The sequence below is a fragment of the Grampus griseus genome (assembly GCF_964374135.1).
Source record: "Grampus griseus genome assembly, chromosome: 15".
Lineage (NCBI taxonomy): Eukaryota > Metazoa > Chordata > Mammalia > Artiodactyla > Delphinidae > Grampus > Grampus griseus.
Genome location: NC_139009.1, coordinates 50479343 through 50505591, shown reverse-complemented (window position 1 = coordinate 50505591; position 26249 = coordinate 50479343). Strand labels below are relative to the sequence as shown.

The following is a 26249-nucleotide window of genomic DNA, read 5'->3' as shown; positions in this document are numbered from 1 at the left end:
CTTTGTTTAGGGGAAGTGATGAACATAGGAGGGACCAGAGGGCTGAGACGCAGCCAGGAGACTGGCTTCAGGGCCCTGTTGAGGCAGAAAACACTCAGGGCAAGTCCAGTTCCTGTGGGTCATGCGTTCCTCAGAACCCTCTACCCTTCATTTGCCTTCCGCTCCTCTCCTCCCCCTTTCCTTGCCCGTCCCCCAGGCTCCCACACTCCTTTCTTTTCTGTGTTCTCATGAAGGCATATTAAAAATTAGAAAGGGATTACAGGGGCTAGTCTTTGTTAAATAGAACTCAGAAATAAAGGGGAAAACCAAAACTATTTCCCCCTTCAAATGAGTTGTATTTCTCTCAGGCCAAAGAACTCTTGGGGATTTCCCCCAGGATCTCTTTTACCAAGGCTGTTTGTTTTGTTTTTCATTTGTGAGTAGGGACTATTTCATTCACTGAATCAATATTTACTGAGCTTGAATTATAAGCAAGCAGTGCTCCAGGGGCTGGAGAAATTGGAGTAAACTAAAATGACAGAAATCCTGCCCTCATTCCCTATACATTCTTTTTTTTTTCTTTTTTTTCATAAATTTATTTTACTTATTTATTTATTGGCTGTGTCAGGTCTTCGTCGCTGCACATGGGCTTTATCGTGGTGTACAGGCTTCTCATTGCGGTGGCTTCTCTTGTTGCAGAGCATGGGCTCTAGGCGTGTGGGCTTCAGTAGTTGTGGCGCACGGGCTCAGTAGTTGTGGCACGCGGGCTCTAGAGCGCAGGCTCAGTAGCTGTGGCGCACGGGCTTAGCTGCTCTGCGGCATGTGGGATCTTCCCTCACCAGGGCTTGAACCCATGTCCCCTGCATTGGCAGGTGGATTCTTAACCACTGAGCCACCAGGGAAGCCCTCCCTGCACATTCTATGGGGAGAACACGCAATAAACAAGACAATGACAACAATAATGTGTGTGCGTGTTGTGTTTGGTGGTGAGAAGTGCTAGGGAGAAAATAGAGACGAGTACGGTATAACGCAGGGTGGTCAGGGAAGGCCTCACTGAGGAGGTGGAATTTAAAGAAAGACCTGGAGGAGGTGGAAAGAGGCACGAGGATATCTGAGGCAGAAGCATTCTCAGCAAAGACGAGAGCAAATGCAAAGGCCAGAGGCAGGAGCACGCCTGGCAAGTTTAGGGATCAACAGGCAGGCCAGTGTGACTGACTCAAAAACAGGATGAGCACAGAAAAGACTAGAAGATGAGGTCAGAAAGGTGTGGGTGTGTGGGTGGGGGATGGTGGAGGGCCTTTTTAAGCCTCTGATATACTCTGAGCAAGATGAGAAGCCACCGTTTGGTTTAAGCCTAGGAGTGACATGGTCTGATTTGCATTTTAAAAGGATCACTTGCTGCTGTGATAAGAATAAGCCGTGAAGGACAAGGGTGAAACCAATTAGGAGGCTATTGAAATAATCCCAGGAAGAGAAGAAAGTATCATTATCTTACACCAGGGTAGTAGTAATAGAGATGGTGAGGAGTGGGGAGATTCTGGATATATTTTGAAAATACAGTCAAAAAGATTTGCTAATGGGTTGGTTGTGGGTGTGAGGAAGAGAAAGGAGCCAAACAGAATGTCAAGGTTTTTGACTTGAGCAACTAGAAAAAGGGTTTTGCGATGAATTGAGACAGAAGGCTTCACGGGTGCAGGTTGGGAAGAAGATCAGGAATTCAGTTGCAGGAACTTACACCCTAGATCCGTGTTAGACAAGTGAAGGGCCCAAGTAGGCAGGCAGATAGATATATGAGTTTGGAATTCAAGGGTGGGGTTGGGGCAGGAGATTAACTTTGGGGGCCATCAATGAAGAGATGTGATTTAAAGCCAAGAGATGAAGTTTTTGAGGGAATGACAGCAGATGGAGAAGTCCAAGATGTGGGTCCTGGAACGGTCTAGTGTTTATGACTGGGAAGAAGAAGAAAAACAAGCTGAAAGACAGAAGGGCCAGCCAAGAGCTAGAAGGAGAGTAGGAAAAACATGGTGTCTGTCCTGGAAGCCAAGTGAAGAAGACCCATCAAGGAAGAGGGAGCGTTGACTGTTGCTGACAGTGAGTAAGATGATGACTGGGAATCCTCCAAAGACAGAGTCACCGGTGACCTTGAGAAGAATCCTGTCAGTGGAGTCGGGGGTGTGAAAGTCTTGATGGAAAGGTTCAAGAACAAATGAAGAGGAGAAATTGTGGCCAGTGAGTACAAACGATACTTCAAAGCCCATTAGTTGTAAATGGAAGAGAGAATTGGGGCTCAAACTAGAGGAGGACGTAGGGTTGAGAGAGGTTTTTAAATACAGAAGAAATAACCACATTTGTACATTGATGGAGAAGATCCAGTAGAGAGGGAAAAATGGAAGATTCAGGGCTAAGGGGCTCTACCTTGTAATATTAAGAACATCTACATTGTATTGACTGCTAATATGTGTTAGGTTTTTATATATGCTATTCATTCCTTAAAACATGAGATGTATGTTAAGGTTCCCATCTTATTAACGAGGAAATTGAGACTCAGAGACATTGAGTTTCTTGTCCAAGGTCACACAGCGAGGACAGAGAAGGGCTAGGTCAGAGCCCAGTCTGTCTGAGGGAAGCTCAGGCCATCTTGCTCCTAGGCTCACCAGCTACCCTTCTGGTTGTGGAGTTTCCCAGGCACTGAAGGGGCATATTTACTGTCTTAAATCCCTGACTAAAGGAAGAATCTGTGTACTTCTCACAACCATGACCAGAGACTTCAGTCATGAGGAAAGTCTGAGTCATTCTGCTTTCCCTTCTTTCCTAAACCCTGGGACAGTAGAAAACAGAGGAGGTGCCTTGGCGTTTGGTTTGCCCCAAACCTCTATACATTAGACATCTAATGAATAACGTTATGCTGTATGTTGGAATATACAAAGGGATGGAAATCAAGAGTCCTGAGTTTTAGTCATGACTGTTACTATATGGTTATCTTACTTACGTCAAGTCAATGAACTTTGAGTTCAGTGTCCTCATTAGCAAAAGGGGAATAAAAGTGTCTGTCCTGTCTGCTTCTTGGGTGGTTGTGAAAACATCACACTCTATTCCCTCTACCTCCAGTACTCCCGCCATATGTGAGATCATATGCCATTTCCAAAGTGTATCACGTATGATGGCACCAGTGACTCTCAACACTCGATGCACAGCAGAGCCCGACAAACTTATACAAATACTGCTGTCCTGATAGGATGTGGGGCAACTAGAATTCACAAGCATTACTAACGGAGTGTAAGTCGGTACACCCACCTTGGAAAGCAGTTTGGCAGCATCTGTTGAAGTTGAACCAATACCTCCCTGTGATCCAGCATTTCCAGTCCTAGGTTTATACCCAAGAGAAATGAGTACCCAGGTGCATCAAGAGACATGTACAAGGATGTTTGCAGCAGTATTATTTGCAATCGCTCAAACTGCAAACAACTCAAATGCCCATCAACAGTAGAATAGACTAATTGTGGTATATCATATATAATGGAATACAGACCAGTATTGAAAGTTTGCAAAATACAGCTGCAATCACATGGGTGAATCTCACAAATATAATGTTCAATAAAAGGAACCTGACATGAAAGATTTTCCTCAAAACATGAGATATCATACAATTAGGAAAACCAGGAAAATCTTAAATCTCAGTGATGTTAGAAGCCAGGACAGCAGTTACATTTGGAGAAGAGGGAATGAGTAGATTTACTCAGAAGCCTTTACACATGAAGGGCTTCTGAGTTGCTGGTGATGTGTGTGTGTGTGTGTGTGTGTGTGTGTGTGCCTCAATGATGCTTATACAAATTAAAAATACATACATGTAGGCCTTCCCTGGTGGCGCAGTGGTTGAGAGTCCGCCTGCCGATGCAGGGGACACGGGTTCGTGTCCCGGTCCAGGAAGATCCCACATGCCGCGGAGCGGCTGGGCCCGTGAGCCATGGCCGCTGAGCCTGCGCGTCCGGAGCCTGTGCTCCGCAGCGGGAGAGGCCACAACAGTGAGAGGCCTGCATACCGCAAAAAAAAAAAAATGTTTGGATAATTTGCTGAGCTGCACACTTAAGTTTTGTGCACTTTTTTGTCTATTTGTGCACTTTTTTGTTTTTATGTCTATTTTACTTCAACTAAAAAAACTGCTGCCTAGTTCCCATCCTGGGCCAATTAAATAAGAATTCCTGGGAGTGAAGCCCTGGCCTGGGCATTTTCCAGAGTGCACCCTGTTGAGAACACTCCCTCCTGCCTTTGTTGGTGGTGTTCCTTCTAGGGGGGAAGACCTCCAGCTCTGTGTCTGGGTGCTGACTGTGTCTCTGTGCCTCAGGGTGGTGGAGAGGACAGGGCTGTCTGGTGGAGAGAAGGCTGGAGGACCTGGTGTGCTGATGGCTGACAGCAAGAGTGGCCTTCGAGGACCTGCCTCTGAGGGTGAGAGAGAGCAACCAAGTTTCTGGAACCTGCAGAATCAGCCTTATGTGGGAATGTGTTAGAAATGCACCCTAGATTTGCTGGATTAGAAACTCTGGGGGTAGGCCCAGTAATCTGCTTTAACAAACCCTCCAGGTGATTCTGATGCGTCCTGAAATTGGAGAACTGCTGCTCCAAAGAGTAGCAAGAAGCCAATTTGGCCAATTTGGCAAAACCCTCAAGAGATCCATTCTTGAGGGAATAGGTGTTTTGCTGGAAAGTTTGTTTTTTTGCCCTCCCCCTCCCGCATTGGTCTTGCCCCAAATCAAACCTATACCATTAGTTCTCAATTCTGGCTGAGGAGCTTTAAAAAAGGTTTCTCCCCTGCTGGGTCTCAGGCATCCAGATGCTTCTGATGTGTGCCAGGGCTGATAAACTCTTTTCTATATTCAGGTACTTTTGCGGTTGAGACAGATGATTGTTAACACCTGCCCCCAAATTCTTTTGGTTGTTTCTGCAAGGCCTGTGAAGCAGAAATCAGGCCTTCAGCAGCTGCTTGTCCAGATATAAAGGTGTTTCCTGAGGGCCAGTTTGGCTTTGCTTGCAGGTACCTCTGCGGACCACAACGCTGAGCTGAGACATCACCTCCCAACATGCACATGGGGCCGGCTCCTTAGCTACACATCAAACACCAAGTCTGCTGCCCATGCTGGTTGCCGAGTGAGGTAATGTGAGTTAAACCCCTTAGTTTGGTGCACAGAGAAAATGTCAACAAATGCTAGCTATCCTTATCTTCATTATCTAAAGTGTGTGGATCCCTTTTCATTTAAGCTCTATAAGATACCTGCTTGGAAAGGCCAATCTTGGTTGTTTCATCTTGAATTCTCTATCCCCCCAACTTTCCTGCAAAGCCCAGGAGGGACCATTCACATTCATGAGGGTTGTTCTAAGCCAGTAGTTCTTAAAATGTGGTGGTGATGGTGGTTTGGCTTGTGGGGGGCGGGGGGTGGTAGTCAGTAGCATGAGTATCACCTGGGGAATTTGTTAGGCCTGCAAACTCCCATCACCAAAAAAGTTTAATAATAATAAATAAAGAAGGCAGGAGGAAACTTCTGGAGATAATGGATATGTTTATGGTATAGATTGTGGTGGTGGTTCTACGGATGTATACTTATTTCCAAATGCATCAGATATATGTTAAATATCTACAGCTTTTTGTATGTCAGTCATTCTCCATAAAGTGGTTTAAAAAAAAAAAAAAGAAGAAATGCAAACTGTTGGGCCCCACCCCAGAACTTCTATATCAGAAACTCAGGAGCTGCGGCCCAGCCATCCATGTGTGGTTCTGATGCTCACATTTGAAAACTACTGTTCTGAGCCCTTGCCCCTCAAAGACTGTTAGAAATGCAGAATCTCACGCCCCAAGTCAGCTGACTGAATTAGAAACCCCAGGTCACTGGGATGCACATTAGAGTTTGAAAAGCACTGCTCTAAGCTCCCTCCCTGGATCCGGTTAGACTTAGAACACCAGAGGGGTGCGTTCTTGGATTGCGGCTTCTCACAGAAATGCCATCCCAGGACGCTGATTTAAGGGTAAGAAATAAATGCCTGAAAGACCTTTCCGTATCTGTGAAAAACAACTTCTACTACCTTTTATCCCCCTCAGATAAAGATTCATCCTGTCGATTTTCTTAGAGGTTAGAGCAAGCACGTATATCTGTTTTTGAGAAAGAAGTTGAAGTTATGAAACCCGTTACACCTAAGTTGCCAAGACACTTAGATTTTACCTCAGTTCTAAGCAGTAGTCCTAGTAGATACGGGTTCTCTCGTATAGCTCTCCCTTCTCCTCCATAATGTGATTTTAGTGTTTTAATTCTCGTTTTAACAATTCTATTGTGGCTGCCTTTTTTTATTATGATAAGTAGGCTCAGGTATTGTGTGAGATGATAAGAAATAAGTGTCTGTCTGATACTTTGGAGCGTCTCTGCCTGTATAAAACAGTGATTTCAAGAGTTCAGTTAAAATCCCTTTTGTTCCATGAAGCTTTCCTGGCGCTCTCCACCACAGCTGTCATTCATATGGCCTCAGATAACATTATATATATCACATGTATGCCCAATATTTTGTGAGTTAATGTTTGTAAAGTGCTTCAACAGTGTAGGAACATAGTAGATACTCAAATTATAATGATTACCATTACCACTGTTATTGTCATTGTTTATATATACTTACCTGTCATTCCTACCAGACCATGAGCCTCTTCGGGGTGAGGAGAGGGCCTTACTTATTGTTGGATTCCCAAATAAGCCTGGTTTATGTTGCACTCACAAGAGCTTCTTACACATAACATTAATGAGAGTAAATATGAGAGTGCTTTGAAAAGGAAAACATGATTTATTGCCATTGTTGGAGCATTGGGTCTCGGAGTATCCTATCCAAAGAGAAAAGCTATTGTGCCAACAAGAGCAGCACATCCCTTAGCCTCAGTCCCAGAGGGCATCAGAAAAAAAAAAAATGAGGGAAGTGAGGGATAAATGTCACCAAAGTTGTCAGTGAAACTCAGTTCAGAAGAAACTGACCAAAACCAAAATGAAATCAACTGAAAATGTTAATGGTCATTTTTAGTAAGTCACAAGAATTTGAAGAAAGGCTATTTTAACAAGTAGAATGGGGCTTCCCTGGTGGCACAGTGGTTAAGAATCCGCCTGCCAATGCAGGGGACATGGGTTCAATCCCTGGTCTGGGAAGATCCCACATGCCTCGGAGCAACTAAGCCCGTGCGTCCCAACTACTGAGCCTGCGCTCTAGAGCCCGTGAGCAACAACTACTGAGCCTGTGTGCAGCAGCTACTGAAGCCCACAGGCCTAGAGCCCGTGGTCCGCAGCAAGAGAAGCCACCGCAATGAGAAGCCCAAATGCAGCAACGAAGAGAAAGCCCCCACGCAGCAACGAAGACCCAACGCAGCCAAAAAAAAAAAGAAAAGAGACTCCACGCTTCTGCAGGGGGCACGGGTTCAATCCTTGGTCGGGGAACTAAGATCCCGCATGCTGTGTGGCATGGCCAAAAACAAAAACAAAACAAACAAAAATAAGTAGAATGATTTCATTTTCCATATAGCCTAGGAAATTAAGATCTAGATAGTTTCTTTTACTTAGTCTCAGGTCTACTTTGCACCTCTTTTGCAGAAAGCAGTATGGTTTCACCTTCAATAACTTGTCAAAAAAAGAAGCAAAATAGATAGTGTCTTACGTATTTGTTTACAAGAGAAAAACACATGTCATTTGTGGGGTTATTCAACATAGTATAGTATTCTAGGGGAAAAAAAAGTTCAGGCAAGAGAAGAAAATTGAGTAAAGAATCAGGTTTGCATGATGTGCAGAAGCAGGTTCGTGATGAAACTAACAAAACCTGAGGTATGGCCCCTCGCTTAGCTCCAGCCTCTTCCAAAGCCCCGAGAGGGACGCTCACAATTTTGTGTTTTTAATTTGGCATTAGTGTTCATAAAATGGGCTTCCCAAGTTGTATAGGTTTCAGGCTCTATAAAACTGGGACCGCCCCTGAGGAAATGCCTCTCTATTTCTGTAGCTCTTGCTTTTCAGATTTACTTACGATCTTTTAGCTCTGCTTTGCCAGATAGGTGATGCAAAAACGGGGTTTGATAATGAGGAAGAAGGTCCTTGGAGACATGCTGGGAGGAGAGATAGATACAGCTGAGAGCCAAGTGATGAAACGTAGATTCTAGAGTGTTTTCCTTCAAGGATTATCACCGTCCTATGGTAGAGATTTGCAACCGTGGCTAAGTTTCCCCCCAAGAGACATTTGGCAATGTCTGGAGACATTTTTGGTTGTCATAAAAAGGGCTGGTGTGGGTAGGCTGCTACTGGCATCTAGTCGGCAGAGGCCAGGGGCTCTGCTAAACATCCTACAATCCACTGGACAGCCCCCCGCAGCAAAGAACTGTCTGGTCCCAAATATCAATAGTGCTGATGTTGAGAAATCTTGTTCTAGAGCACTTGTTGCACTGCAGGTCACTGACAACTCAGGTTGTCAAAATGAAGTGCTCAGGACTGCCCTGGCGGTCCAGTGGTTAAGAATCCACGCTTCCACTGTAGGGGGCACGGGTTCCCTGGCTGGGGAACTAAGATCTCACATGCTGTCCACGGTGCGGCCAAAAATAATAAAATAAAAATGAAATACTCAGCAAACAGCATGAGGTACCTTCTCAAAGGCATTTTGCAGTTTGGTCTCTCCCATAAGCCATTGTTCTGCTCTTCCTTGAGCCACATACTTGGCTCTTCTTTAGTACCTTCCATTCCACCGCCAACGCACAGGCAAAGGCTGTGGGGACAGTAGCTCTAACTAAAACAATGGTGAAAACCTGGTTCCAGCTCTGCTGTGGGAGAAACAGGGAGTCCCTCCTACAGTGGCTTCAACGCTACAGAAGAACCACAGGCCCTGAAGTGGTGCTTTGTCGTGCAAATCCTGATCAAAAGACCAGCTTCCCTAAAACTAAAACAACCAGCTGTTTCCCTCAACACGACAACGTGAATGTCAAGGCAATGCCGTGGAAATGTCCACACCCTGAAAATGTTGATCCCACTCCCAGGCTGCTGAGCCCTACTAGTTCAAATCCCAGCGTTGCCAGTGGACTGCCCCAAATTCCTGCCCTCTGACCTCAGCAAGTCCTCACTGCCTTTTGGCCTGCCTTCTAATCACCTTCTAATTGTGTGTCTTATTCTCATGGCAACTCACTTACCCCAAGGCCCCAAACTTTTCTCTCCCTGTTTCCCTTCTGCAGATGTCCTTGCCTCATGCTTTCCTGAGATGAGTAACAAAATAATCATAGCTGCTCTCATTTATGCAGCAGCCACAAACACTAGGCTGGTGCAGTATGTACGCTTCATCTGCAAAGTATCGATAACCCTGTTTTGCAGATGATGAAACCAGAGCTTAAAGACTTCTTCCAGCCTCTAACTGCTTCCAGGTCACAGTGCAGGCATTTGATCCCAGGACTGCCCATCTCCAGGATGAACTTCTTGGACTTCTCTCTTCTCCCCTAAAAATATGTCTCTGTCTTGATCCTTGGGTCTTGGAGGAAGAAAAGTTCTTTCAACCCAAAGTTTCCTCCTCCATCTTGATCTTCATTTCCTCCTGTCTCTCACTGAACTTCACTGCTTTGGCTCTCCCCCTTCCCTCTCTCTCTCTTTAGCTCAGCCCCTCCTCCCTACAAATGCGTTCGGTCTGCCCTGCTTCTCGGACACACTCCTGCTTCATCTGCCTCCTTTGCTTCACTGTTAACTTGTCAATATGACCACCTCTTCTGCTCCCTCGTGCACTCCTTGGCCTGTCCAGTCGCCTATTCCATGAGCAACACCTAGCTCCCTTTCTGGCTCTGTGGCTCTTTCTGGCTCTGTCCTTGGCTCCCCTCTGCTCCATGCTGGATGGGCACCATGTCCATCTCCTACCCTTTTGCTTCTCAGTACCCTCAAGATGGTGCCCTGAATAGAGAGGGTGATGATGATGACCTCACCTTCAGAACTGGGCAAAAATCAGACAAACACTTCCCAGGGGCCAGGGAGATGGCTGAAGCAGGGCTCCCAGGGAAATTCCTTTGGGCTGGAGTTCTGTTCAGCAGAATGGCCACACACTCTTACCATTTTTAGAGCAGTGATTACCAAATGGAAATACCCTATTTCACCAGAGACTGAGACCCGAAGTCACTAGCTTCATATCTAAATGTCATTTACCTCTTCACTGTAACTGAGGCTCTGAGAAACAGAGACACATGACTACATGCTAGGGGATTCAATTCCTGTTTTTCCTTCCTGTTTGTCCTCTGCTAAAATCAAAAAAGAAATACCTAAAAGAAACTTCTTGGTTTTGTTATCCTGATAACATATTATTACTACATCTGTGGAGGTAAAGTTAAATGAAATAATAAATGGTTTTTGAGCTGTTGGCATCAAATGCCATCAGTTTTTAAAAGACAAGTAAATAACATCTAGGCACTAAATCTGTATTTGATGGCAAAGATCCCTTCTCTGGGTAATTCCATTCTCATACCCTCTCCACTGAAATGTCTATAGGAATTTCCATACGTTGGTATTAGTAAACTTTTGTCTAGCATTCATCCATCTATCGATGGGTTCATTCCTTATCAAAACTGTGTGCTCAGTCCTTGGATAAAATAGACACAGTGCCTGTCCTCGGGGAGTGTAGTCTCATCTGGCACTTATAATTCCATGTGATAGGTGCTGAATAGGAGAAATGTGGGGTGTGGTTGGAATATTTTCACAGATCCTCACCCTAGACTTGGGCGTAGCTGATCAGGGCCATATCAGTAATATCTAAGGTAAAACCTGAGTGTGTTAGGTGAAGGTGGAGGGGTGAAGTTGTGGGGAGGGGTTGTCCCAAGAAGAGAGACTAGCATTCTAGGAGGCTCATGTCAAGGGAGAGAAGGTTTTAGGGAACTGAAAAGAAGTCATTTTCAGTAGATCAGAGAAGAGAAGAAGAATGGAGAAAGATTATCATCCTCCTCCTCCTCCTCATAGTTAATACTTTAGATATATAAATTGGATACCATTATTATCCCCATTTTGCAGATGTGGAAACCGAGGCACTGAGAGGTTACAGTAGTTTTCCCAGGGTCACCCAGCCAGTATGTAGCAGATCCAAACACAACCCAGGATCTGTGCACTTAACTGGCAAAATATTGCCTGCCATCCTACCTTTGAGATAGTCTCCAAACTTCCTCCCAGCAATGATTTGGGGACCCAAGGAGAAAAAAGTAGATTGAGGCAGTGATTTTATATTTAGTAGGAAGTCTGAGTGGAAATCTTAACCAAAGAAAGCCTGCTCTCCTCTGTCTGCTCCCCTCTGTAAATCAGATTACGGTAGGGAATTCCCTGGCAGTCCTGTGTTTAGGACTCCACGCTTTCACTGCCAAGGGTGTGGGTTCCATCCTTCACTGGGAACTAAGATCCCACAAGCCTCGCAGCCAAAAAAAAAAAAAAACAAAAACCAAAAACCAACACAGATTAAGGTAAAGACAATGCTCTCCTGAGGGGAATTTTCATTTAAATGGAGGAGGGACCAAAAAGTTTTGAACACCCTAACAAGTAGGGTGGATAGAGGGAGACGATTTGGGGTGGAGGCCCAGCTCCCCAGGGGCTCAAGCAGGTAGTACATAAGGGACTACCTAGTCATATAATCGGAAGCATCTTTTTGGCCTAGAAGAGTTGCTATGAATCACTAAACTCTTAATTTTCTAGTAGGGAATGACTTAGGCTCTTAAAAGTTACACATTAGAAGTTTTTTCCCTCACTCCAGTTACTAATGACATAAGTGAAAATTACTCAGGGTGACTCAAGGAGTAGGCTTATTTAGAGGTAGCTGAGTTTTGTTTAATTCCGTGACTGATCTAGAACGTACAACAGCTTCATATCCCTTAAGGTGGAAACCAAAAACAGTTTAATGCCATAAACTTTGTGAGCAAAGACTTCAAAGTGGTGAAGTATGTGAACAGTACACCCAAGCTTGGAGCATGGTGATACGACTTCTCAAGACCAGACAATCTCTTGTGGACAATTACCCACTAGTTCGATTAAACCTTGAGCCTATAAGAAATCTAGCATTTGTTCCTGACTAATTTTTCCTAGAATAAAACCATTTCAGTATGAAATTTACTGTATATCACCTTTCCTGTATAAAATGCTCACTTCTCCTGTTTCATCCCAGTTGCTTCATTCCTTCTCAAGAGAGTAGACAAGGATAGGTGATATTTTAGCTGCTGAGACTGGCTTGAGTCAAAATACCCATTTCCAAGACCTCCTGTGGTGAAAACGTTGAGGACTGAGCACTATTTTCCATGTTTATTTCCCAAACTGGGAAAGTTGATGGTTTGCATGTGTATAATAGGTTGGATTAGAAAAGGAGCTTTGGAGAAGCTTATGGCCCGTGATGGGGCACAGTTACTTGGTTTAGTTAGCCGCCTGAGTAGGGAGGATGTGTGTGTTTCATATCCTTGTTTATACCAGTACCTAGGGAACTCAAAGTCACGTGGAAATAGGATATGGTTTATCAGTTAGTCCTTTCTACTCAAACCATTCCCCACCCCTCATCAAAAAATGAACAATAGTTTTATTGGCCCTTTCCCTACTACTTAAAATTCCTTCTGCCACTTGGCCAGATCTGATTTTGCTGTTTATCTCAGGTACATGGATAGAGAGCTTGGTTAAGAAATTCTGCTTCACAGGGAGATCAGCTCAGTGCTTTGTGACCACCTAGAGGGGTGGGATAGGGAGAGTGGGAGGCAGACATAAGAGGGAGGAGATATGGGGATATATGTATATGTATAGCTGAGTCACTTTGTTATAAAGCAGAAACTAACACACCATTGTAAAGCAATTATACTCCAAGAAAGATGTTTAAAAAAAAAAAAGAAGAGTTCGCCTGCCAATGCAGGAGACATGGGTTTGGTCCCTGGTCCAGGAGGATCCCACGTGCTGTGGAGCAACTAAGCCCGTGCACCACAACTACTGAGCCTGCACTCTAGAGCCTGCGAGCCGCAACTACTGAAGCCCGCGCGCTGAGAGCCCGTGCTCCGCAACAAGAGAAGCCACCACAATGAGAAGCCCACGCACCACAACGAAGAGTAGCCCCCACTCGCCGCAACTAGGGAAAGCCCGCATGTGGCAATGAAGACCCAACACAGCCCAAAAAAAAAAAAAAAAAAGATGGCTCAACAGCTCAATCACAGAAAGGGTAGGGCATCAGATGTGAGGGAACCAGGGAAAACATCCCTCCCTCATCCTGCCTCCTCCTCCCACAGTCCTTCTCTCTGGCTAACTCTCTACAAGGACGCTTTCTTCTCTCCCCCTGCAGATAGGGGTTGTCCCCAACAGGGTGGTGCCGCAGCCTCACATTTCCCATCTTCTCTCTCTCTCATTCTCTGTCTTCTTGACTGGCTTAGCCTCCTACCTGGCCATCAAATGTTGGAGTTCCTCGAGGCTCTATCCTAGGTCCTCTTACTTCCTCCCTCAGAGATCCTCACAGTTTTAATCACCATCTCTACTTAGAGGGTTCCCATATTTATTCTCCAACACAGACCTTTCTCCACGCTCTAGGCCTATGTAGCCAATTGCCTACCTGGTGTCTACTCTTGGGTATCTCAAAGGCATCTGAAATTTTCCCCTTCTTTCCTGGTAACAAAATCCCCATGTTGTTGGAATTGGCAACGTACCTGGCTGAAAAGATCACATTTTCCCCCTTCCCTTTGCAGTCACGGGTGGACAACGAGATGTATGCAGAAGTAATTAAGTTGAGCTTCTAGGGGAAGTCCTTTATAAAAGGCTGACTCAGCTGGAAGTTTTGCCATTTTTGCCCTTATGCCTTCCTCCTCCTTCTGCCTGGAATGTAGATGTGATAGCTAGTGCTCGAGCAGTCATCTTGAGAGTATGAGGAGAACTTGAAGATGGAAATGAGCACTAAAAATGGCAGGGAGGGCTTCCCTGGTGGTGCAGTGGTTGAGAGTCCGCCTGCCGATGCAGGGGACACGGGTTTGTGCCCCGGTCCGGGAAGATCTCACATGCCGCGGAGTGGCTGGGCCCATGAGCCATGGCCGCTGAGCCTGCACGTCCGGAGCCTGTGCTCCGTAACGGGAGAGGCCACAACAGTGAAAGGCCCGCGTACCGCAAAAAAAAAAAAAAAGGCAGAGAAAATGGTAGAAGGAGCTTGGGATAAAGATGCTTACTTTCTATCTACAGACAACTTTTAGGTGAGAAATGGTAAATGTCTATCTTATTGAAGCCACTCCTATTACAGGTCTCTATAACTAGAACAAAACACAATTCCTAACACATAATGGTCTCTTCCTACACCTCTATCCTCATCTGGCATCAAACTGCACTCCAACCTTCTCCCTCTTCTCAAGTCATGCCGTCCTCTCTGCCTATACTCACCATGCTCTCTCCTGCCACTTAGTCTTCTCACGTGCCATTCCCAATGCCTAGATCCCAGCTCAGTCATCACTTCCTCTGAGAAGCCAGCCATGGCCAACTTCACCCATCACAGGTCTCAGAGTACCACCAGGCTCTTCTATGTAGTAGCTGTCCCCTTTGTAATTTCACAATCTAGTGGGAGGGACTAGTCTAGTCCCTCCCACTAGACTATAACCTCCATGGAGGCAGGACTGTGTCCTTTCCTGTTATTAGCATTGTATCGTTTATACCCAAGCCTAGTTTTGTAATAAGTGCTCACCTCCAAAAAAAGAAAATAAATGCAACAGAAAGGAGTTACTCAGGTCTCTCTGGTCCATATTTTTAAAATCCTAGGGAAGAATTCAGCTGGTTTAGTTAAGGCCAAGTTTCCACCTCAGGCCAAGAGCCAGGTCTGTAAGAATATGGCAGCCCTCATTCAAATCACATGTTTGGATTAGGAAAAGAAACAATTCCAAAAGAGGGGAAAGGGGATAGGTACATGTAACAATAAATGTCCACCCCTTTAAGGCCATCTTCCGTGCTTATTGCAACCTGCTTTTACCTGGAGGGGAAGGTGGAGGAAGGAGGGTTCACAATATAATTTGGCTCAGGTCTTGCATGACCTGGGAGGGGACCTGGTCCCCAAACTATTGTGTATAATAAGGGGGCCACCTTGGTACATTCCCTCAGGGTCTATTCCCATTGTAGTCCATAGGTCATGAGAATAAGAGTGAAAATTCTTGTTTTATCCAATTTTACGACTTCCATTCAATTCAACACTTGAAATATAAGCTCTTCATGAGTCAAATTCCTTCCCCTCTGGCCCCTGCTGCCCTCTCTGACTTCCTCCTATTTCTCAATGTCTGAGCTCAGCCCTGCCTCGGGGACTTTGCACTGCTGTTTGCTCTGCCCTCAACTCTCTGTCCCTAGATCTTGGCGAGGCTGGCTCCTGGGGAGGCCAAGCCAACAGGGCTGCTGTGCATACTTCTGCAGTTCATACGATGCACAAAGGTGGTGGACTAAGGGCTGAAACTCAGTCCCAGTGCTGCCCACCAAGCTGTGTGCTCTGAGGAAGAGGAGCGTTTTTCTTCACCAAAGAGCATCGTGTAGCAAATCAAGGGTCCTTGGGGCTGCATCTGGCCAGACAGGAGATCTTTGTCTCACGTGTACACAAGCCATGTAAGCCTAGTGGTAGCCCATGGCTAGAGGGTCTTCTCATCAGAGCTGGACAGTTTTTTCCTCTACTGGATGAGGATGACCCTGGGGCTAAATTGACACTGAAGCTGAAAACCTTGCGACTGACGGAAGGTGGAGAGAGCGCTGTGGGGCGATCCTGAAAGGAAGTTCTGCCTCTGCCCCGAGTCGGTGCTCTTGGTTTAGACTCTTCGTCACATCCTCTACTTCATTGTCCCACAAGTGTATTCTGAGCTCCCATCATGTGCTGGGGGAGGGATCAATGGTGACCAGGCTCTGCCTTTTGGGAATTTAATCTAGACGGGGAAAGATACCAATCAAATAATCACACCAACAACATTTAACATTAAACTGTGATGAGCCCAGCAAGGAGACGTGGGTAGGGCCTTGAGAGCTCATGGTAGGAGGAGCTAAGTGGAGACTGGAGTGTTGGGAAGGTTTCCTGGAGGAAGTGACTTAAGCTGAAAATGGAAGGATGGATGGGTAGGAGGAGACTGGGCAGAAAAATGATGGGACTTGATATGGAAGGTAGCCTGATCTAGAGAAGAATACGTGAGCCCAGCTCGGAGAGCAGGTCACTCTAGTGCCCGAAGGTGTTTCAGACAATGCTTTTGGGCTTTTAAGAATATGCCGTTATTCATCACTGAGGTTGCATTTACAAATCATTCTGGTGAGTCATCTTTCAGGGGCTGCCAAGAGCATGACTCAGGGGTGTGCTGTAGCAGACTCCTTTCCACTGGCCAGAGCTGATCGTACACATCTCTTCCCGACTCCACACTCAGTGGCGTAGCTTTGGTAGCTTGAAATTGGTCATGGTGGGAGTATTTACACCAGAGGAATTGGTGAACAAGTCAGGGCTTTTTTTTCCCCGCAGAGCCGATGTTAAACAGTTACTACTATGCCGCTGAGCATGAACCACTTTTCACAGCCCTGGAGAGGTTGCTCAATTTCACAGAGAGCATAAGTTTTCTTGAAAAGGTAGAATTTATGATAAAGTGACATGGTGGCCTTTGGATTCTGCCTGAGGTACCTGGGAAAAGATACTGCCGACATACCAGAGGTGGAGTGTGGTTTCTGCCACTCATGAGTGTTTCCTGGCAATTGACTTCCAAGAAGCAGAACCTCATAAATGCTGTAACTTGAGGGTGATAGAGGTAGTAGGACTGGGCCAGTCAGCATGCTTGCCGACTCCCTCCATGGTCAGAGACTTTTACCAGGTCCAGGGGCCAAATAGTAAGAGCACCCAAGACTGCAGCCCTCCCCTCTGGGGACTAGCAGTTGGTTCACAGCGTAGGTCAGATACAAATTATGTGTGTAATTCGATCCCCTGATGTCTTTTACTGTAGGGGTTTAGGGAGGGCTTGATTCAGATGAAAGTTTCCTGAGAGCATGGACTGACTTAGCCTCACGTTCTGCACAGCATCCGACCCAGCGCCTGGCACACAGCAATCTCTCCCTAGATGCTGGCTTTCATATCAGTGCACCCCATGAAAGAGAACCCAGAAAGTTTACACAGCTAGATGCCCTGTTTACCCCAGGCCTTTGTTTGTCCTTATGCCAGCCTTTCTGGCAACTTCCCTTTATCTTGCTAAACTCAGCTTGGGGGAACTTGAGACACTGTCCCTGGTCCCCGAGACTGGGGTGGGGCTGCTGCCTGCACTGTGCAGCGTATCCCCAGTTCCTGTCCTCCCAGGTCGTTCTGCCCACCTCATCTGCTGTGCGTGTCTACATCTCATCCATCCTTCCAGCCCTGGCCCCTCAGTATTTGGAACAAAATAGGTGCCCAGTAAATATTTGATGTGTGAATGAGGAGCTGAAGCTAGTGCAAACAACTTACATTTCAGGAAAGCCACACTTAAGAAGCTCCTTCTGCATGCCAAGCATATGACTGGTAGCAGACTATGCCTCCCCCAAATATGCCACTCTGGTATAAGAATGATTCTGAACTGCCAGCAATTGAGAAGAAGCAGATGTAAGAAAAGCTCTCTGTCCTCTCCCTATTTGCCTAAAAGCAGGACAGAAGTTTATAAAGGTGTCCCTTTCCCCTCTCTACCAGAAAGGACAGAAGTTCATCACTGGAAATACCTCTAGACCCTTATCAGCTCAGAGGTGGCACCGGAGGAATCTATATAACAAACTTTACTAACAAGACTTTGTCTTTCATTCGTTCCCCCATGTATTTGTCTTCCCACAACTTGCTGCCCTAGAAATTCAAAGTCCTTTTCCTTTTCTTATCACTTCTCAAAGTGTGTTGTTCTTTTGTTAAGATGCCACCTAGCCCAAGTTGTAACTACCCCTCTGAGTTACACATCACTGGGTACTCCCATAGGTATGTGCAATGCACATGTTAATAAACTTCTGTTTGTTTCTCTCTTGTTAATGTGTCTTTTGTCAGTCTAACTTACAGGGCCCAGGTACAGAACCTAACAGGGTAGAGGGAAAAAAACTTTTTTCCTTCCCTACATATGGTAAAATGTCCTTATATTCTTTCTCTCTTTTAATCCTTACAACAACCCCATGAAGTAAATTCTGTTATTCCCATTTTAGAGAGAAGGAACTGAAGATCAGAGCTGTTAAGGAACCCAAAGTCACACAGCTCAACGGGAGGAGCTAGTACTCAGGTCCAAATAAGATTCTCTGCCTTCCACACACAGTGTTCTAGGGTGGGATGCAACCAGAGTACTCAAGTGCAGCAATTCAAAACTGTTTAGTCTAAAGGGTCCCTTTCTCTGCCTTTTTCCCTTGCTTCCAACATCATAGCGTTCATTCCTAGGGGGCAGTTTGCCTTCACATTGATTCAGTTTAAGCTTATAGGACATAGGGGTCTATTTTTGTTGCATTTCTCACAGCTTTTCAGGGAACATTTTGCTACATTTATTCCATTCACTCCAAGTTCTTCAGGTTTATGGAATGGGAACATGTACCAAGATGCCACTGAAGCCAGTAAATACCTTCTGCTAAAACTCTTGACCTGGGCACTTCCCTGGCGGTCCAGGGGTTAAGACGCTGCCCTTCCAATGCAGGGGGCGCTGGTTTGATCCCTGGTAGGGGAACTAAGATCCCACATGCCTTGGTGCTGTTGACCAGTGTGTCTTAGAGGGTAATGCCAGGACAACATGCATCAGAATAACCGGGGGCCTTGGATAAGGGTCAGTTTCTCAGCCCTGCCCCATAGAGTAGGTCTCTGAATGGGACCCTGAAATCTGTATCTTAACCAGGCACCTCTGGCTGATTTGTTTTTTAGGAGCTTTCAAGGACCTGTTTAAAATGTTAAGGTGTAATTTATAGAGATAAGTGCACAAATCTTAAGTGTATAGCCAGACTTTTTATTTTTATATAAGTACACACATTTTAACCTGAGTACACCTATGTAACAATCAGTCAGATCAAGATAGAGGAGGAAATTTCCCTCTAAGTTGTCCCAGAGGTAACTATCAATACTATTCTGAATATCACTATGGACTAATTTTGCCTGTTCTTGAACTTCATAGATATGGAATCATACCATATATGCTCTTTTGTGTCTGTTTTCTTTCAGTTACATTGTTTTTGCTATTTATCCATGTTGTTATGTGTAGCAGTCGTTTGTTCCTTTTTGTTGCTGGTAATATTCCATTGTGTGAATATATCCTACTTTGTCTATTCTCTTATTGGAGGTCACTTAGGTTGTTTCCAGTTTGGGGCTGTTACAATTAAAGCTGCTATGAACATTTTTGTACTGGTCTTCTGGTGGACACAGTCATTCATTTCTCTTGGGTAATTACCTACGAGTGAAATTACTTCAGGCTTAAGGTTTGACTGGGAGAGGTAGATGGGAGTTTATTTACAACCAGGAGCAAGAAATGCAGCGCTGGGGCAGGATGTCAGCAATCACCACTGAAAGGAAGAAAGTGCCAGGCTGGAAACTCTGTTGCTGATTCCAGCTCATATATTCCTAGCAGGCGATATTAACCCCAAGGTGTTTCTTAGGTGAAGTGGGGCGGGGGGTGAGGGCAGAGGTATGTGAAAAAAATCTTAGATATTACAATGGTTCGTGGCCCTGAGATATGCTGGTAGACAGTAATGTCATGGGAAGAAGGGCGATTAGGAAAAGAATACCTGACAAGGCTCTTTAGGGGGTAATAATGAAAACAGCTTGGGAAACACTGGTCTAGCTAAACCTAGACATTCTTACAGTTCTAAAATCTGGAACCTAAGGGGATCATCACTCTTTTTGGTCCAGGAGGGTAACTTGGGAATAAACAACACTACCCAGAGACGCCCAAGGAAAAACGCAGCCAAGTTCTTGTGTGTGTGTGTTGGGAGGGGCTGGGGCTTATAGGTACAAGGAAAATAATACTCGGAAAGGATGAGTAAAGAACCAGAGTCCATAAAGATCTTGCTGTAATCAACACAGCGGCCAAGTGGCCAGTGAGAGGAGAAGTTTATTTTATTAGCACCTTTTGTTGAGGGAGGAAGTGATGAATGTCTGCATCAGCCCTGCTGTGTGTCTTGTCAGATCAGATCTTGCCTGGAGGAAGTTCTGGAACCGCAGTACAGCCACCACACTCGAGGCTTCCTCGGCCGCCAGCACCCATTGTTCTCCTTTCACTCAAGCATGATGTTTCCGCCCCAGCAGGCCTTCCCTTGTGAGCAAACGGAAAGAAAGTAAAAAAATCTGGAAAGAATGAATGCATCAAAGAGAAAACAGGCGCCGTGAATCTAGGCATGGGGAGATGTTCACAGCCCATACCCTAGGCAGGAAGAAGGGGCGCTTGGAGGGAAGCCCCTGCACTTCTCCTTAACCCATGGTTTCTTTAACCCAGGGGGCCGCTCACCCCTACTTGCCCCTGAGGGGTGTGTGGTTAGCTGTGAGAAGGGCCTCCAGGGCAGTGTACCCCACCAAACCCAAGCACTGCCTTCGGCCCTGAATTATACACACCGGTAGTGTGGTAGGTACAGTGGCCAAACTCTCTTGTAACCTGTGTGGCCTTAGTAAGTTTCCTACCCTTTCTTAAGCTTTCTGTGCCTTAGTCTCACGTGCAAAATGAGGGTGATAAGATTGGCACCTACCTGAAAGCGTTGTTAAGAGGGTGAAACTAGTTGAATATATGTCAAGTGCCCAGAACAGAGCTTGGTCCAGTCTCTATATGAGAAGCGGCCTTAGGATGACTCATGGTCTTATGAATGGCTGTACTATTACTTATGATAACTGATGCCTGCCCTCAAGCTGCTCCCACACTAGAGAGGAGACCACCTTCTAATTTCTTATTCAACTGAAAGGCTGACAGGCAAGTATGATTTTAATAATTTTGCCTGTTCCCCTCTAGACTTCAGGCAGGGATACTGCTGCCCCCTTGGGGTTGTCATTTCTTGATGACTCCTTTTCCCCTCCCCTCTTCTCTCCCACTCAGCAGCCAGGCTCCAGAAGGGGGAGGTGAAGATAACCACTGTCCTTTGGGGCGGGGTACGTAGCTAATAGGAAATTATGATCGAGCCCGATGACTCATGAGTTGCTGCAGATTTGGCTCAGCAGGGTGAGGTCATGGCACAGGCAGGGACCCAAGCTGAGGTCTGCTTGGCTAAGACATGAAGTTGCTTTCACGTGAGGGATACTCCCGAGCTGTGGCAGTGGTCGTGGGCCACGCACGCCACATTCTCTTCCTTTCCATGTTATTCTGTTAAAAGGGATGTGATGAGCCTGGCTCATCTGGTTGTTGGCATAGCTTTCAGAGGCCCAGCTTACTTGTTCTGTGTCCAGTTTCCCAAAGATCTTTTGACCTTTCTGGAAAGTCATTGGAGGATTTATTCTGAGCCTCACAGGTTGAGCTCCCCAGAAAGTAGGCTCTGCAACAGAGATTTGCCTGCACAAAGTTTATTGGGGAGTGAACTCAAGATCAATGCCTGTGGGAGGAGGAAAGGCAGCAGGATTGTTGGAGGGAAAAGTTGAACTTTGATGCTGTCCCAACAAAGTCTTCACCAAATGTCACAAGGAGCTCCGGAGCTAGGATGGCCCTTTACAGTTGGAGCTCGGGGCAGGCTTTATACCCCACATTGACCATTGGATACAGGCTGCTTTGGAAAGGGGTAGAGTGGCCTTGAGGGAGGTGGCTCTCTTTAGGCCAGGGCCAGCCCTGAGGATGCAGCTGTGAGCTGCTGGCTGCCAACGCTCCCCGCAGCTGGGGTAAAGAACACCCCATCCTGAGGGGAGACCTGGGCAACGTACCTCAGCATCCACCACCCTGAGCATGGGTGTTAGACCTTCCTACCTCTTGCCACTGTCCAAATCCTTCCCATTTTCTGAGATCTGCAGAGTACAGTGACTGAAGCTATAGGTTTTGGAGTCCAGTAGACTCATGTTCAAGTCCTGTTTCTGCTGTTCATTTGGCGATATTTATAGAGTACATTTCAGGTGCTGTTCAAGGCACTAAGGGTACAAAAGTGGTAACCCCTTCCCTCTGGAGCTTATATTCCATGGGTGGCAGGGAGAAACAGGCAATTAAAAAAGGAAAAAAAATATGCTTGATCTCCTATATAATTTTATATATATATTGTATAAATTACATATATTATATATCATGATTAGTGACGCAGAGAAAGTAAGGTGCGGGGTAAGCGAATGATGGGAGTGCTGTTTTGTATGGCGGTCAGGGAAGGCTTCCTTCCCTGAGAAGGTGGCATTTGAGTGGAGACATGAGGTGTGGCCGTGATCTGGGGACCATGGGGTTCAGGTGGAGAGAACCGAAGTGCAAAGGCCCTGAGAAGGGAGTGTTCAGGGAGAATCAGGAGGCCAAGGTGTTGGGTGGGGTAGGAGAGGAGGAGGGAGAAGGTGGGCAGAAGGGGCTTTCAGGAGGCAGAGAGAAACTCAGAGAGATTTCAAGGCAATATCCACAAAAGGGAAATCTATGGAGACAGAAAGCCGGGTACCTGGGACGGGGAGAGAGGGGAAGATGGGGGAGTGATGGCTAGGGGATTCAGTTTCTTTTTGAAATGATGAAAGCGTTGTAACGTTCATTGAGATGGTGGCTGCACAACTCTGGGAATGTTGTGCACCGTAAGTAGGCAAGCTGTATGTTATGTGAATTATATCTGAAAAAGCTATTTTAAAAAATCAGCAGTGATTGACAGGAGACCGGATCAGGCAGGGCCTGGTAGGCCATCTGAGGATCTGAGATGGGGCGCTAGCGGAAGGTTTTAAACGGGAGAGCGGAAAGATGGGGTTTACATTTGAAAAGAACCTCTCTGCTGCTGTGCCAAGAATGCGCTGAAGGGGGCAGGCGGGAAGCCGGCAGGTGGTAAGGAGTGGCTTGCAATAATCCAGGTGGCAGGTGCTGGAAGCAGGGGAGTGGGTGGTTGAATGTAGACACCTGCGGGTGGTGGAGCTGACAGGAAGTGCCGATCGGACCGCTGAGGGAGGTTGTGTGAAAGAGAGGAGTCGATATTTTTTAGTCCTACCTGGTAGAGCGGAGTCACCGTTTACTAGGATGAAGACAGCTGTGGGAGCAATACATTTTGCGGCGGAATCAGGAGTCTGTGACCATGTGCGTTTGAGAGCCTGTTAGAGAGGTGGCAGAGGCAGTGGGAGTTGTGTCTAGAGTCCATCCCGGGAACACTCTGGGCTGGAGAGGAATTCTGGGAGTTGTCAGCATATTGATGGATTTTAGTCTGGAGACTGGATGAGACCCTAGGGAGGAGTAAAGAGACAAGTGATGGCCAAGTCTGAACCTTTGAGCCTTAGTCTTCCAAACTTGGAAGAGCTCCCTGGCACAGCTGTCGTGAGTGTCGGCAGACGCACAGTGAACGGACGAGCTCTCTCCCGCTGCCCTTACTGTACTTACTGTATGCTCAGTGCCTTCAGCCTTATTATTTTACTACTTTATCCAGTTCAGTACTGAGCACTGATTGCAAATCAGACACTCTTCTGGGAACACCAGCTACCTAAATGTCCTGGCTCGCACTGTCTACCCGCCAAGGATGTACCTTCCGATGGAGAAAACAGAAAACCCCATCAACCTAATGATAATGTATGGCAAACTCAAGGCTGTAATAGGTGCAAAACTGGGCTGGGGGTGGGGAGGCATTAATTCAGATAGTAGACATTTGTGAGGAGCTCACTTAGGATGCAGAACATGAGCTGGAGCTTGAGGGTTGAAAAGGAATCTGTTGGGGAAAGACGGGGTTGGAAGGGAGGGCAACCCAGGCCGACATGAGAACAGAACCACAGGAGTCCTTTGTGGCTGAAGCATGGCGTTCATGGTGATGGGATGAAGGGAGCTCAGGTTGGCTTGAATCAGACTGGAGGAGTTGGCAGAAGGCACTTGTTTAAGAAACCTGCACCCGTGGGCACAGCCTGAGTCATCTGGTCACCCAGAACTGCTCCTCTCTGAGCACAGGCCTAGGGCCTTTTGATTCCTCTCACTCTTAAGCCCATTAAGCAGCTCCCCAGCTTCACTGAGGCTACCTACCATTCTCTGTCCATCCAGTTGTGACCTTCTCACCACCTCTTGTTCCCCTCCTGTGGTTCCATCACTGTAGCCCGTCTCTTGCATCTCCAACTGATTTGCTTCTTTGGCTTTCTACTTCATCATCTTATAAACTCCCAATCCTGGTCATTTCAACAACCTCTTTCTCTTCTATTGCAGGGTGTCAAGGTAGCTGGACAACAAGTCCTTAACTGCTTATTGCAGTAGCTTCAACTTTTTTTTAAATCACCCATCTCAGCTGGGCTCTTACGAGTACTGGCACATTCTTTCATGCACCCTTAGCCAGCTGAATTTCTCATCTTCCAATGTAGCCATGCCAAACCTTTGTTCTCTTGTTCAACTTGCTCTCAGCACAGAAAGTGGAAGGCTTTCAGGCACATGCTCCCTCAAATGTTTGCCTTCCCTGCATGCAAACATATCTACTTCTTCATAGTTATCTATCGCTGCATTCAAAACTTAGTGGCTGAAAAGAATGAACATTTATTATCTTATGGTTTGTGGATTCTGGCTGTGCTTTAGTTGGGTGCCTCTCCTTCAAGGTCTCTCATAGAGTGCAATCAAGCTGGTGCTGAAGGATCCTCTTCTAGGGTCACTGATATGGGCCTTTACATAGGGCTGCCTTACACATGGCAGCTGATTTCCCCTCAGGGGGGAGTGACTCAAGGGAGAGCAAGACAAGAGTGCCCAAGAGGGAAGGCATAGTCTTTTTATAATGTAATATCAGAAGTGGCTTGGGACTTCCCTGGTGGCACAGTGGTTAAGACTGCGCTCCCAATGCAGGGGGCCCAGGTTTGATCCATGGTCAAGGAACTAGATCCCACATGCATGCTGCAACTAAGAGTTCGCATGCTGCAACTAAGGAACCCTCAAGCCACAAATAAGGAGACCGTGAGGCGCAACTAAGGAGCCCACCTGCCACAACTAAGACCCAGTGCAACCTAAATAAATAAATTTTTTTTTTTTTAAAAAAAGTGGCAGCTTACCATCACTTCTACCTTCTGCCTTCCTTTCCATATTCCTATTCCCTGCTTGGGCTCGTTCCTTAACATGTGCAAATGTTCCTGTCCTCTGGATCCAGTGCTATGAAGTATCTGCAATTGTTCCATTGGCTTCTTCTCCTCAAATTTAAGGCACCTTCAGAAATCTCTTAAGTCCAAAATAAACCTTCCCTCCACTTCGATCTATGACCCCTGATTCTCCCTTCTTCCCCTGCTGCTCTTCTTGAGAATGTGACCTTTATTCCTTGCATTCGAGTCCACCTCCACAGCACTGCTCTGCTAAGGTCATCCTAAGGTCAGCCAGATCACATGGCTACACTTCAGTCCTAGTCTTAGTGGACTCATGCAGTATTTAATGCTATTAACTCTTCTCTTTAGCATCTCTTGCCTTGCTGATTTTGCTTTTTCAGCCCCTTATTTCTTCACTTACCCCTAAATCTGAGATTGTCCAGGCTTTTGCCCACACTCCCTGGCTTCACTCTCTCTGAGCCCCGCATTCAGTACTCCCAGCACCCCTGTGTTCTGATAACTACGGTCAGAGCTGTGAATCCTAGTCTTCCAACTCTGAAGTGAAGGAAATACACTTCTTGACTTTGTTTAAATCAACTTCAGTCTGGCAATGAGCCCCGATTCTACTGTGCTGGCAGGAAATTAATCTCGGTAAACGTCCCCCCCTTCCACCCAGGGGTGTGCCAAGTCGGCTCCTCCTGGGAGGTCCCTCCAGGCAAAGCCATTGGTCTTTGGTCTGGCTGATAATTGCTGAGATGTTCCCTGGTCTGGGCCCATGGTTCCTCAGGGCCAGTGGCCTTACTGCTTGGAGCAAAGGAATCCTTGGTAAAGTGAGAGCTCCTGGGCCTGGGGTCCAGCCTTCCCAACTGCGCTGCTCAGCTGCCCTCATTGAGGACTTGTCACCTCCCTGGCGAGTTGACACAGAGCAGCATCCAGACCCCAGTCCTCCTCGGGGACCTGCTGGTATTTTCCCTCTTCCCAGTCCAGGGTCGAATCTCTTCTGTCTCCTCTTGCAGCCCTCAAAGCCCTGGCCCCAGGAACACCTTGCACAGGCTACCAGTGATTGCTTTCTCACCCTGCAAAAACATCTTAGGAAAGATATTTCCACTAACAGGCCTGACCACCTGCTTGGAATGCAGAGGAGAGAAAAGTACAGCAAACAAAACGTACACTAGTAGTGTTGGGAGTTTGGCAGTGGTTTCAATAAA

The 26249-nt window shown here is 46.4% G+C and overlaps 1 protein-coding gene across 1 annotated transcript in view; it reads left to right on the top strand.

The window, feature by feature from the left end:
• LOC309833591 (uncharacterized protein) overlaps positions 1-26249 on the top strand; it is a 93923-nt gene that overhangs the window by 35865 nt on the left and 31809 nt on the right. The window contains exons 4-5 of the mRNA XM_082672004.1: positions 4322-4422; positions 5009-5126. Coding sequence (XP_082528130.1) covers positions 4322-4422; positions 5009-5126 — 219 coding nt within the window. The remainder of the gene's footprint in view (positions 1-4321; positions 4423-5008; positions 5127-26249) is intronic.